General features: G+C 41.3%; 2 protein-coding genes across 9 annotated transcripts in view; one reads left to right on the forward strand and one right to left on the reverse strand.

Moving 5' to 3' along the window:
• Positions 1–14,471, forward strand: part of REV1 (REV1 DNA directed polymerase) — a 90,402-nt gene that overhangs the window by 11,388 nt on the left and 64,543 nt on the right. Inside the window, exon 2 of one of the 8 annotated variants that reach the window (XM_043918602.1) lies at positions 6,062–6,260. The exons of 6 other annotated variants lie outside the window; for them this stretch is intronic. The gene's annotated coding sequence lies outside the window, so the exon portion shown is untranslated. The remainder of the gene's footprint in view (positions 1–6,061; positions 6,261–14,471) is intronic. One more of the 8 variants, XM_043918603.1, reaches the window with a different exon arrangement.
• Positions 11,066–14,347, reverse strand: LOC122703971 (cleavage stimulation factor subunit 1-like). Its single transcript, XM_043918611.1, has one exon. It carries the CDS (start codon positions 14,290–14,292, stop codon positions 12,997–12,999), a length of 1,296 nt encoding a protein of 431 aa, XP_043774546.1. The 5' UTR covers positions 14,293–14,347; the 3' UTR covers positions 11,066–12,996.

The raw sequence follows: 14,471 nt of genomic DNA on the forward strand, positions 1-14,471 counted from the left end.
ACTGCGTTAGGCTGGCTCAGTCCAGTGGGAGTGTTGTTTTCAGAAGTTTGTTACACTAATAGCATTGTTCATTTCTCCATTGGAGATTTGGAGACATACATTTGTACGAGATGAGTGTGGTTTTGCACCACAAACCGGCCATGCAGCCTTATCAAACATTTTAGCCCTTTTACCTAGAAGGCTCCTGTGTGTGAAAAAATCAGTACTTGGCCTCCCTATTCCATAGATGTATTGTCAAGATAAATAGGAGATGTACAGACCTCCTTGGGGAGTAAGACACTGGAAATGCAGCGGTAAGATACAGTGGTGTGTTTAAATTTTTAACATTTAAATTTAAATAACAATTTAGCATAACATTTAACATAATATTGTTTAACATTTAACATTTAAAATTCAATGTTAAAAATTTAAGGAATACTGAAGAGGAAATAGTGTCAGTCAACAGGTGATTTTTTTTTAAGAAGGTGGAAATGTGATAATTTTCCCTTCCGTTTTTTGCTCCCTGTAGTTTCTCAGTTTTCTGCAGTAAACATATAGTGCTTTTACATAGAAGGAAAAACTGTTTTTGAAAATGGACACCTAGCACAACTGAATACAAGCAATCTGACAAAGCAGTGTATAAACACAAACCATGAATTTGGAGGGTAGTAGAGAATGCCTTGAGAAGAGATAGATCAGGTCCACTTCTTGAAAAGTCGTTTGTACCCACATGTACAGTTTGTTGTTTAGAGAATGCCTGTATATTGAGCCACTTCTGTTGGTGGGTTAAATTCTTTGAAGTCTGTGTGTGTGTGGTGTTGATCAGACTGGTATCTTGTAGTACAGGAATTGTTTCATTGCACATTTAAATAACTGATAATAGGAAAATCTTTCACTGTACTGAAGGTGAAGAGACCAGGTTAAAAAAAATTTTTTTAAGAGTTCTGTTAGATTAGGAGTAATATCTGTTCTAAATGTCTTGATGTTGTTTCTGTAAATTTTTCAAAGGTATTTTAAAGGTAAGAAATACATGCTGTGTTAGAATATAAACTGTCAGCTCGATTTAGAATCCCTAAAAGCCAGTATATGGTGAATACAAAAGAGAGTTACAAAGACATAATAATGCCCTGCACATAGTTATCTGATTTTTGTTTCTAATAACATTGGTGAGAGTCTCTTCAAATTGGCAACCTGACTAATGGGTCTAGAATAAGGTTCTGCTTCCCTGGGTTTTGAATTCCAAGAATCTCCATTGTGCTCTTATAACCTCAGTGATCTGAGAATGATCATAGCCTTAGACAATGAGGGTCTCTATAGTTGAACAGAAACAAAACAAAACCTCAAAACAGCTCTTTGGTGTTGAAGCCTTTCCCATTTAAGGACAAACGAGAACCCGTTGGAGCAGCTAGTTAAACTTCGTAGTGACTGTCCCATTTTCTCGTATTGTGAGGACAGTACTTGGTGGTGGGGGTGTTCAGTTGCTTAGTCCTGTCTGACTCTTTGTGACCCCATGGACTGCAGCACACCAGGCTTCCCTGTCCTTCACCATCTCCCGGGTGCTCAAACTCATGTCCGTTGAGTCGATGATGCCATCCAGACATCTCATCCTCTGTCGTCCCCTTCTCCTCCTGCCTTCAGTCTTTCCCAGCAGCAGGGGCTTTTCCAATGGGTGGGCTCTCCACAACAGGTGGCCAAAGTATTGGAGTTTTCAGCTTCAACATCAGTCCTTCCAGTGAATACCCAGGAGTGATCTCCTTTAGGGACTCTCAAGGGTTTTCTCCAACACCACAGCTCAAAAGCATCAATTCTTCAGCACTTAGCCTTCCTTATGGTCCAACTCTCACATCCATACATGACTACTGGAAAAACAATAGCTTTCACAAATGGGCCTTTCTTATCAAAGTGATATCTCTGCCTCTTAATACGTTGTCTAGGTTCGTCCTAGCTTTCCTTGCAAGGAGCAAGCATCTTCTAATTTCATGGCTGCAATCATTATCTGTAGTGATTTTGGAGCCCAAGAAAATAAAATCTGTTACTAGTTTCATTGTTTGCCCATATATTTGCCATGAAGTGATGGGACTGTATGCCATGATCTTAGATTTTTGAATGTTGAGTTTTAGGCCAGTTTTTTCACTCTGCTCTTTAACCTTCATCAACAGGCTCTTTAGTTCCTCTTTGCTTTCTGCCGTAAGGGTGGTGTCATCTGCACATCTGAGGTTATTGATATTTCTCCTGGCAATCTTGATTCCAGCTTCTGCTTCCTCCAGCCTGGCATTTCTCATGATGTACTCTCCACGTAAGTTAAATAAGCAGGATGACAATATACAGCCTTGATGTATTCCTTTCCCAATTTTGAACCTGTCTGTTGTTCTATGTCCAGTTCTAACTTGCTTCTTGATAGGCATACAGGTTTCTCAGGAAGCAAGTAAGGTGGTCTGGTATTCCCATCTCTCTAAGGTGATCCACATAGTCAAAGGTTTTAGCGTGGTCAGTGAAGCAGAAGTAGATGGTTTTCTGGAATTTTGTTGCTTTTTCTACGATCCAACGGATATTGGCAATTTGATCTCGTTCCTCTGACTCTTCTCAATCCAGCTTGAACATCTGGGAGTGCTTGGTTCATGTACTATTAAAGCCTAGTTTGGAGAGTTTCGAGCATTACTTTGCTAGCATATGAAATGAGGGCAGTGGTGCAGTAGTTTGAACATTCTTTCACATTGCCCTTTTTTGGGACTGGAGTGAAAATTGACCTTTTCCAGTCCTGTGGCCACTGCTGAGTTTTCCAACTTTGCTGGCATATTGAGTACAGCATTTACACAGCATCATCTTTTAGGATTTGAAGTAGCTCAGCTGGAATTCCATCACCTCCACTAGCTTTGTTCATAGTGATGCTTCCTAAGGCCCACTTGACTTCACGTTCCAGGATGTCTGGCTCTAGGTGAGTGATCACACCATTGTGGTTGTCTGGGTCATTAAGATCTTTTTTGTGTAGTTCTGTGTATTTTTTCTACCTCTTACTATCTTCAGCTTCTGTTGAGTCCATACCATTTCTGTCCTTTATTGAGCCCATCTTTGCATGAAATGTTCCCTTGGTATCTCTAATTTTCCCGAAAAGATCTCTAGTCTTTCCCATTCTGTTGTTTTCCTCTATCTCTTTGCACTGATCACTGAGGAAGGCTTTCTTATCTCTCCTTGCTATTCTTTGGAACTCTGCATTCAAATGGGAATATCTTTCCTTTTCTCGTTTGCCTTTCACTTCCCTTCTTGTCTCAGCTATTTGTAAGGCCTCCTCAGACAGCCATTTTGCCTTTTTGCATTTCTTTTTCTTTGGGATGGTTTTGATCACCACCTCCTGTGCAGTGTTACAAACCTCTGTCCATAGTTCTTCAGGCACTCTGTCTATGAGATCTAATCCCTTGAATCTTTTTGGCACTTCGGCTGTATAATTGTAAGGGATTTGATTTAGGTCATACCTTAATAGCCCACTTTCTTCAATTTAAGTCTACTTGGCCCTAATTAGTTCTGCCCACTGCCCTCCTGAGGTAAAGAATCCCAGGTATGCTCTGCAGATTTCCCAGAGAAGAAACGCTTCTTACCAGACTTTGTATTCTCAGTGGACATTCTGTTACCCTTCGCTGCAACTTGCCAGTCCCTGAGAACCCAACTGCCTGCGGAGTATTTCCAGTGTTATGGTCTTTCTTTATTTTTAAAAAATTATTTTTAAATTTGTATGTAAAATACATATAAAATTTACCATCTTAACCATTTTTAAGTGTGCCCTTCATTCAGCAGCATTAAGCACCTTCCCATTGTTGTGTAGCCATTTCCACCGTCCGTCTTCCCGGAATGATTTTCACCGGGGATAACTCAAACTACGCGGTAAGCAGTAGCTCCCTGCTCCCCTCCTGTCCGTTGGGCTTTCTGTGTCTGTGAATCTGTGCACTCTGGATACCTTATATAAATCGTATGGCATTTGCCTTTTTGTGACTTGCTTATTTCACTTCGCATAATACCCTCGAGGTTCACCTCTTTTCAGCATTTGTTGGAATTACCTTCTTTTAAAAAATATTTATTTATTTTTATTTTTGGCTGTGCTGGGTTTTCGTTGTCGTACGTGGCCTTTCCTCCAGTTGCGGCAAGCAGGGGCTTCCAGTTGCTGTGTGAGGGCTTTTCATTGTGGTGGCCTCTCTTGTGGACACAGGCTCTGGGTGCGGGCTTCAGTACTTGCGGGTCCCAGGTTCTAGGGCAGTTGTGGCTTAGTAGTCGTGGCCCCGAAGCATGTGGGATCTTCCTGGACCAGGGATCAAACTGGTGTCCCCTGCCTCACGAGGCGACTCTAAACCAGTGGACCACCATGGAAGCCCACCTTCATTTTTAAGGCTGAATACTGTTCCACTTTATGTATATCACGCTTTGTTTATCCACTCATCTGTCAGTGGACACTTGGGTTTCTTTCTTTCTTTCGGGTTTTGAGAATAATGCTGCTATGACCATGGGTGTACAAATATCTCAATCCTTTTGGTTTTGTACCCAGAAGTGGAATTGTTGGATCATGTGGCAGTGCTGTATCTAATTTTTTGAGGAACCACCATAGCATTTTTCATAATGGCTACACCATTTTATACCATTTACACCATTTCCCACCAGTGGTGCACAAGGGTTCCTGTTTTTTAAATGCTTGTTAACACTTATTTTCTGTTTTTTTGATAGTAGCCATCCTAATGGGTATGAGATGGTTCTCATTGTGGTTTCAATTTGCATTTCTCTAATGGTTAGTGATGTTAAACATCTTTTCATGGGCTTAATGGCCATTTGTATATTTTCTTTATAAAGAGATGTCTATGGAAATTTTTTGCCCATTTTTTAATCCGTGTATTTTTTATTAAGTTGTAGCAGTTCTTCATATACTCTGTTTATTAGTCCCTCTGCAGATAGATGACTTTAAAATATTTTGTCTCATTCTCTGAGTTGCTTTTTACTCATTTGATTTATCCTTTTGATGCAGATTTTAAAATTTTGGTTTAGTCCAGTTTATTTTTTCTTTTGTTACCTATGCTTTGATGTCATATCCAAGAAATCATTGCCAAATCCAGTGCCATGTAGCTTTTCTCCTATTTTCTTCCAAGAGCTTTCTAGTTTTAGGCCTTCCATTAAAGTCTGATCCACTGTCCATTAATTTTTGTATACGGTGTAAGACAAGGGTCCATTCTTTTGCATGTGGGTGTCTGAACATCCCAACTCCATGTATCAGAAAGATGTGCTTTCCCCCTCTGAATGGTCACAGGGAAGTCCTTTTAAATACACAGGTCCCTGGGGTGGTCATACTTTAAGCCGTTTATCAAGCAGCTTGTTGATTGTCAGCAGAGAATTGACAGCTAACTAAGGTAAAGAAAGAGGCCCTGAAGGAGAAGAGGCATTGCACAGTGACATGGTGAGAGCCACAGGGAAACTCGCTTTATTTTGACCTTGCCTGGTGACGGTCTGGGTGGCCACAGGCTGCTCTCTGTGTGTGTCAGTCATGGATTCTTATGCTACTGTAATTTGCATATTCATTCATCCATTGTGTATTCATTTGTGTATCTGTATATTCTAGTTCATTTGTCAACTATTTCTTAAGTAACTATTAAATGAAGATAAGCTAAACCTATCCATGTATGTGTGTGCTGTGCTTAGTCACTTAGTCGTGTCTGAGTCTTTGCAACCCCATGGACTGTAGCCCACCGAGTTCCTCTGTCCGTGGGATTCTCCAGGCAGGAGTACTGGAGTAGGTTGCCATGCGCTCCTCCAGGGGTCTTCCAAACCTAGGGGTCAAACCCAGGTCTCCTGCATTGCAGGTGGATTCTTTATCATCTGAGCCACCAGGGGCAAGAGTAATGAGACTGAATAAAAGCCACTCAATGTCAGTTTCATGACTTAATAGTCAATATACTTGAGGGTTACAAATACGTAACCAGTAGAGTAACATTAATATGTATTTGGGCATTTTCTAGATATGTAGTGGGAATTTCGCTGGTGTGTGCTGAACTATCTAGAATATTAATGATTCTTTAACAAATAAATAAATACCACTTTTGCTTGAAAACAGTTGCTCCTGGTGATGAACATCATCCTGTGGGGAGATACTAAAATCCACCAGTGATCCTAGGAAAGAAGACAGAACGAAGTTCTTTGCAGTGGTAACTTGACTAGCCTCGTAAGACACGCGTTGGAAGTCCTGAGTGAGCTGACGACAGTGTGCTCCGGCAGGTGTGAAATGGTGTGTCAGTCATTCCAGTATCGTTTTCGTAAGTAGGACCGTGCTGACACTCTTCATAGTGTTCTGAGTGTCTCTGGTAAGAGCATGAGAGAGTCGGGAAATCTTTTGCATCGTGGGCACCCAGGGCTCCTGGGCTCCTGGAGCTGCTCTCCTGTTGGCCTCACACTTGCCTCATCTGGCAGCTGCTGGCATATATAGAGGGCGGGGCTGCACGGTGCCTCCCATGTGGTCTTTCTGATTTCATTACTTGAAGCCTAATAGGTGAATTTGGTCTTTTCCTGGTAAAGAATCTTCCTGCAATGCAGGAGACGAGATGCAGGTTGGGAGATGCAGGGCTGGGGTTAGAGCTCAGGTCTCGTGTCAGTAAATCTACTGTGTTGTATATAGACCACAGATAGCTTATTTAAGGAAAGACATTTGTATCTTGCGCTATTCAAGCGGTTTCCACATACGTGGTCTCATTTGATTTTCACACTGTGGCCTGGGTAGAGTAGATTTGTATAATAATAGCTAGGGCTCAGTGGTAAAGAATCCTCTGCCTGAATGCAGGAGACCCGGGTCCGGATCCTTGGGTCCAGAAGGTCCCCTGAAGGAAGAAATGGCAACCCACTCCAGTATTCTTGTCTGGAGAAGCCCATGGACAGAGGAGCCTGGGGGCTGCAGTCTATGGGGTCACAGAGTCAGACATGACTGAGCACACACCCCCTCAGTGTTAGAGATCAGGGTACTTTTGCATACATGAATTCATTCTTTATCCATTTTTTTAAACTAAGTTTTAAAAACCCAGAAATTGGCTTCTACATTAATGCTTGAATAAGGCAAGGTTGGATGGTTATTCTAGGTTGTACATTACAGTCTCAGCAATGTGTAACACTTTCCTCAAGGCCACTGTGTACAATGGAACTAGATTGGGAACCCAGTCTGCAAGTTTCATTTAAAAACCAGAAGGCAGTTTTTATGTACAAGTCTGGCTTGATAACCAAATGGCTTGTTAAAGGGTGTTCTCGAGAGGACATACTGTAATTGAGAAGGTTGCTTGGAACCTAGAGGATGTGTTACGTCTGAGGGCTGCTCTCTCTGTCAAGCTGAGGTTCCCATTCTGGGGAAAGTCCTGTTTGAAGAGGCAGATCAGTCCTCTACTGTGGAAGTTCCTTTCGTGATAGAGCTTCTGAGCACAGGCAGAGACTCTTTCCATGATCCTTATTGGTTAGCAGAAACAGTATCAGTTCACAGCAAAGTGACTCCGCCTTAGCCATTCATACACTTGGATCCATTCTCCCCTAACTCCCCTCTGGTCCAGCTGCCAGGTAACGTTGAGCAGAGTTACAGTGGGTCTTTGTTGGTTACCTGTTTTAAATATAGCAGTGTACATGTCTAACTGGATAACTATCCCTTCCCTGGTAAACAAAAGTTCTTTCTCTTTAAGTCTGTGAGTCTCTTCCTGTTTTGTAAAAGTTTCATTTGTATCATTTCTTTTTAGATTCTTTTTAGATAAGGGATGTCATATGATGTTTCTCTTTAATTTTTTATGTTTCATTTCTGAAAATAGTTATTTAGTGTGTCTTCTGTAGGGCGCCCGAGGGGAACTCTAGTAGTCAACTACCCGAACCCCTGGTAGTAAGAGACCCCAATAATATAGTCATTGAGACTCCATCAGAGAGATCGCAGTTGACGAGCGGTCAATGAAGTCAGAGGCAGAGCCTGGATTAGAAATAAGTCCCTTTCCCCTAGTCTTTCATTCATAATCTTTTGATTCGTATGTTCTGACCATTACGCTACAGACAGTATCTGATTGTCATGTGGTTTTACTAAGTCAGTTTCTGACATTGGTTCATGCAGCTCTTTACTGTTTTCCTTGCTGTGTGTGTGTCTGTTTTTCCTGTATTTTTGATCTTCCATCTGAGAGGATTTTCTTTCTACCTAAGGGACATACTTTCTAATTTTCTTTAGACAACTTTGCTGGTGATATTAACCTCTTTTTATTTGCCTGAAAAAGCCTGTATTTCGTCTCTCTTGGCTGAATTTTTCTCTGGGTATAGAATTCTGAGCATCATTTCCTTTCAGCACTGTTGTCTTCTGCTTCTGTTGTTTCTATGGAAAAGATAGCTGTCTCATTACCGTATTTTGAACGGGATCTCTTTTTCCCACCCATGACAGCTTTTAAGACTTTTTTTTCCCTGTCTTTAGTTTTTCATAGTGTTACTATTATATGTTTAGATGTAGGTTCTTTATGTTTTGTTTCCAGTTTGGGACTCATTGAGCCTCTTGAATATGTAGTTTGATATCTTTAATTAGTTTTAGACTATGTTTTAGCCATTGTTTCTTTAAACATAACTTCTCTTTTTCCTCTTTACCCCCACAATTTACTTAAATTAGACTTTCTTATATATATTCTGTATCTCTTTCCCTTCTGTCCATATGCTCCATATCTGGACATTTTACCTGTTCATTACATTCTTAATTTCTAATATTTTATCTTTTCACTTGAGAGTTGCTGTCTAGTTATTTCTGATATTTTCCAGTTCTTTACCAATAGTCTGAAGTTTGTCTTTCCCCTCTTTGAGCAAAGTAAACACGGTTACTTTAAAGTCTACATTAATTTCCTTTCCTAGAATCTGTGTAGGTCTGTTTATTTATTTATTTATTTATTTTTTCTGTTGGTTCATGTGATCATTTCTTTGTGTGCCTGGTTATTTTTATGTGCCAGATACAGTATTTGCAAGCTCGTGTGTAGAGATGTATGAAGTTTAGGAAGTTGTCTCCTCAGAGCATCCACATTTCCTTCTGCCAGGCGCCGTGGGGCAGCTGAGGTCACCTGGGTCTGCTCTTAAGGCTGGGATGACCCCGGGCAGGGTGCTCTGGACTGCCTGCCTCCAGTTGACCCTGACCCTGGGACCCTCAGCCCAGATGTGAAGAGCTTTGTCCTAGGACGACCCTGAGCCCCGGCTGGCATTCCCTTAGTGCTCACTGTGTGTTCTCAGCCAGAGGGGAAGGCCACCCGGTTTGGGGAGGTGATGTGATGCAGCAGGTCTCCTCTGTCAGCTGCCGAGTCTTGGCCCAGTAATTTTTCATCGTTTACTCGGCCTTCTGTGCCTTGAGGCTATCTTTTTAAACAATGTTTTGTCTAGTTTTGCTCCTCCTCCGCAGGGAGTTGGTCCAAATAACCAAATTGACTATTTGTCCTGAAATTTTTTCAGAGTAGAATTTGAATGTAAAAAGTGAAGTGTGTAAAAATAAAATAAAATGAAGTGTGTTTCTTGTTTCCGTTTCCCTTTTCTTGGTTTTTATTGAATCTTGGGCCAATAGGAGTTTGCTGTACATGGGTCAAATTACATTTTTCGAAATTTGATGAAATTACCTTTTCAGCCCTTCATTGCTTTTTGTTTTCAAAACTTGGTCTGGGGTAGCTTTATTTGGGAAGCTTAAAAGTTTCTTTAAAACTTTTCTTCAAAGAAATTTTGTGTCAGTGAGATCTCATTCATTAAGCCATCAATAAGGATTTTCGTATTGACCTTTTACAATGAGGCTCTTAAATGGTCAGGTGAATTAAACTTTTTAAATGTGTTTTGTTCTTAAACTTACCTTTGTGTAACAGATTAATGGTTTCGTATAATTTTTGTTATTATTCGTTCTTAATGTACAGTGACCAGAATGCCCACACTTTTCACTTGTAAGAGCAGATGTGTGGAGTCAGAGTTAGTCAAGAACTATGTGGTCACATTTCCCAGACTCCTTTAAGATAAGAGAGAGGTCTTGGGGGAGCAGCCTGGCCAGAGTGAGCCTGTTGAGACCAGAAGAAGTATTAAACAGCACTGATGGCTGTCCTGGCGCTCAGGGTGAACACACGCCCTTACTTGTCGGAGACAAAACAGCCACCCTCCCCTCCTGCGCGCACCGTACCTGCTCAGGGTTAGCCACTTGGCCTCCTGTTCTCAGAGCCTCCCCACCTGCCCCTTGTCCCCCTGTTGGAGTTAACTCTGAGGCTATCTCTGCATGTCTTTCAGGTGCCTTTTAGAGTAGGCAGTAAAAATTGGTAATTAATACAGAGTCACCAAGTAGATATTATAAATCCTGTATATACTAAGAAAGAAATATTTGAAGGAAAATGTCAGGTGATATATGTGGATAAAGTGTGGCTATTTTAAAATGTTACTCAATAAAAGATTGTTTTAAACCGTATCAGAACCAGTTTAACTTGGATACTGTATGACTTCTCCAGTGGTGTATGGTAACCATTCGGTATTAACCTATATAGTTACTAAATGAGAAAAATGGACCTCACATTAATTTTGTGAAGGATAATGCAGTCATGTGCCACCCAGGATGTAGCTGTTTGAATGAGAAGAATTCGACTTTACAAGGAGCCTCATGTAGTGCCTGCTTTGATTTATACCTTTATCACTGCTATGCCGGCTGACACTTGAGATGAGCCAGTTTGGTGGCTTTATGGTAGAGCTGGTCATGTGTTCCCTTAAGGAAAATGCTAGAGTTACTAATTTATTATCAGTGATAATCTTTCTGCATCATGTCCCTTAATTACACTGCTTTGATCGATTTCTTTTAGGATTTTTGCATAATTGATGAATTACACTGGGACTGCGCTCTTTTTTGTGTGTGTGCTTAGTCATATGACTGCACTCTTAAGTATGCAGTATGTAATAGCAAAGACAGAAGTCAAGGGAGTTCCCTGATGGTCCAGTGGTTGAGACTGCACTCCCAATGTAGGGGGCGCAGGTTCAATTCCTGGTTGGGGAACTAAGATCCTGCATGTCATGTGGTGTAGCAAAAAATAAAATAATAAATTTTTTATTTTTATTTATTTATTTTTTTTTATTTTTTTATATACAAAAAGTTTATTTTAGAAATCACATATCTTTAAAAAAAATAACATTGAAGTTTTAAGTTCTGATCTTGACTGAATGTTAGGGTGTCATGTCAGGGTGTTCTGTGGTATAATTAGTGATGCGAGGAAACCAAGTCCCTTTACACTAGTTCGAAACATGAATGTGAGTTTTAAAAGAAAAATTTTAAAAAGAAGTTATTTTGGAAACACTTGGAAGCATCTTGATCTTGTAAACAGAAGTCCTGAAACTACAGACACATTGCTGAGACTATTCCAAAAGCTGGAAAAAAGTAGGCATTATCATTTCAATTCATGAACGGTTAAAAAGGTCCAACGGAACCAGTATCGAGTGTAGTGTGCTCATCCCAGTGCATCTCAGAGAGAAGCAGCAGAAAAGTTAGACCTTGACTTTACCGTTTCGAAGGCTGAAAGTCGGAAAATGTGGGTAGTTTTGGCTGGTAATTTCTTGGGTAGAACTGGTTATCCTTTATTCTACTCAGCAGATTTCTTTCAGTCTTATAAAAACGGCACCCACAGGTGGCCAAGCTCAAGTATTGGAGAATCAGGACACAAAATAAAATTTAAACTCACTACGGACCCAAATATATAGCTCTTTGGAAACCTGAACTATAAACCTGTGACTTAACATGAAAATGGTTTTATAGATCAAAGAGTTTAAATGATCCTTAAAGATGATGTCTAAAACAGAAGCTTTAAACAGTAAACTTCAGAAGACTATAATATTAATTCCTATAACATAAAACAATTAAGTCTATTTAGTATCTTTATCAAATGATCCCGGATTGTATTTCTAGCAACTCCTACTCAGATCATGAGGTATCTGTATTGGGGGATAATGATAAACCAGAACATCTATCTGTAACAGGAGCTCAGGGCTCTCTGATGAGGCTAGAATTGAATCCAGAGAAGTATTGTCACTATATAAAAAATTCTAAGAATAAGAAAACCTGTATTATTTGGTTAATTGCAAAAAAAAAAAAAAAAAGGAAAAAAATTCTGAGAACACCGCTGCTGGGTGCATCCAAGATGAGCAGTCATGGTACATGCTGAAGAGCACTCAAAGCTAAGATTTAAAATCACATGAGGAGAAAGTCAATTGATAGAGATCATTCCTGACGATGAGCAACACCTGACAGCAGTAGCCGGTTCACCTAATTTTGATTAGATCGACTATACTGTCAATGTTTCCCATCAAAGGGTAACAAGGTCATCTTACTGAAGACAAGCGTTTTAGGTTGTGAAAGGACTATGAGGGAAGCGTGCTGGGACACACACTTCCTACGAATCTTCAGGAAAAGCGGGCCACTCATTTTACTGAAGTGAAACGTGTGTTGACAGTAAAGTTGCAGATCTGATCTTTATTATCAGAATGATGTCATTTTAGGATAGAATTGATAGATTTTCTTAAATGAACCTAATAAGGCATAAAACTCTTTGACTTTCAGAGCTATATGCCTATGTATATGCCGAAATGTGTTTTGGAAATATACAAGGAGGATGCAGAACAGGCACAGAAGCTGACAAAAATATCCGGATGCACGTTCCTCATGACAGATCCACGTGGGATCCAGAAAGCACTTTAATACCCTATCCATCAAATGATCAAGAGTCTAGAGAAATAGTAAGTCCTGTATTTACAAAACTGATGAAAATCACACTGTACTAATCAGTGAGTGCAGAACAACCGCACAGATCTGTGTTTCCAACTTTTTCCACCATGATTCTCCATCAAGGTAAAAAAAGATTCTTTCATACAAATCCCAGAAGGATGTAGAGGTGGCAGCACAACCGCTGGAGATGGAGCGATGACTTACTACTGAGGCTGGTGACGGACACAGGAGGGGGGTTGGTGAAGAGGGCAGAGTCCTCTTGGAAAGAACCCTGCTGGGCGCAGGCAGCTCTAGTCCGTGGTTGACCTCCGGTACCAAAATCGCGCCCGGAAGTCATCGCTGCAGGTCATGAAGCCTGGGTTGGTGGGCGAGTGCACGATGCAGCGCACGATGTTGTTGTGGCCCAGCGAGAGCAGGTTCCGGCGCTCGGCCGTCCGCGAGTCCCAGCAGCAGAGGCTGATGGTCCTCTCGTCCGGCAGCAGCACGTAGTCCTCCGTGTGGTTGAAGACGGCCTGCGTCTGGTGCACCTGCCGCCCGCTCAAGCCAGCGCCTGTGTATCTGACTAGCGTTCGTCCTGTTGATATTTCCCAAAGTTTAGCTACGGAGTCTTTTCCACTTGACAGAATATATTTAGAATTTTTCGAAAAGATGGCAGAACAAACTTCTGCGCCATCATGTGCTTTCTCAAACGTTGTGATGCATCGATTTGAGACGCCATCCCATAATTTGATGCAGCCATCCTTGCTACCAGTCACATACATATTAGCACTAGGATTGTAATTCACTGAACATATGGCATCGGTGTGCTGATCTTGAGGGTTGCAAGAGACAAAGCACTGAAATGTGTTGATGTCATAAAGTCGAAGTGTCGGATGCTGAGTCCCCACAAGTATAAAGTCTCCGGAAGGATGAAAGGAGATGGAGCGTAACATTTCAGCCTCCTGGATGTATTTGAAGGCTCTTTTTGCAGACGGTTTGGAATAATCAAATAATTTAAGAGTATAATCCCTTGAACCAGAGGCGAGAATCTGTTCTGTTGGGTGGAAGGCGAGACACGTGACTTCATCTACGTGGTCGTAAAGAGTTCGAATCACTGGGTGGTTTTCCATGTTCTGCTGTGCAGTCTCGTTCATCATGACCTCAATCGGCATGGCGCTTTTGGCCAGCATTCTTTCCGTGTCCAGGATTTTTATGGACGCATCAGCAGATCCAGTAGCTATTAGCTGCCCATCTCTACTATAGGTAGCTACGCGACAGGGTCCTTTGTGGGATGTGACGTAGCAGGTTTCGTACTCTGACGCTTCTGGGGACATAGTCTGGACATCTGCATCAAACTCCAGGTCAATTCCTGTGCCAGGGGCAACTGTGTCTGACCGACCAATTGCATACTGAACTGCAGTGTCATCATTTTCCATTCCAAGTTTGATGAGATGCAGGAGCTGCTCCGAGGGCGCGCACACAGACTGAGGCTTGATTTCATTGATGAGGCCATTGGCAATGCTGATATAGCCGTCATAGAGCAGCTGGCTGATGATCAGCTTGTAGAGCTGCTGGCGGTCCTTCAAGCCCACTTTGGTTCTGTACATCTTGGAGAAGAGGAAGAGAATTTTTCTGCCAGCTCCTTCAACTTTATCTACTCTGCGACAAATACAAAATTCAGAAGCCATATTTTAGGACAGTTTATGGAGGGAAATGATTTTTTAGGTTCTTTTAACACTAATTAATGTTAACAAGTAAGCACAGTATGTTAGTTGGATTTGGTAAT

The sequence above is a fragment of the Cervus elaphus genome, chromosome 11 (genome assembly GCF_910594005.1).
Source record: "Cervus elaphus chromosome 11, mCerEla1.1, whole genome shotgun sequence".
Taxonomy (NCBI): domain Eukaryota; kingdom Metazoa; phylum Chordata; class Mammalia; order Artiodactyla; family Cervidae; genus Cervus; species Cervus elaphus.

Bases quoted from the DNA above. Each gene is read 5' to 3' on its own strand.
- LOC122703971 (XM_043918611.1), bottom strand. From the start codon at position 14,292: ATGTACAGAACCAAAGTGGGCTTGAAGGACCGCCAGCAGCTCTACAAG.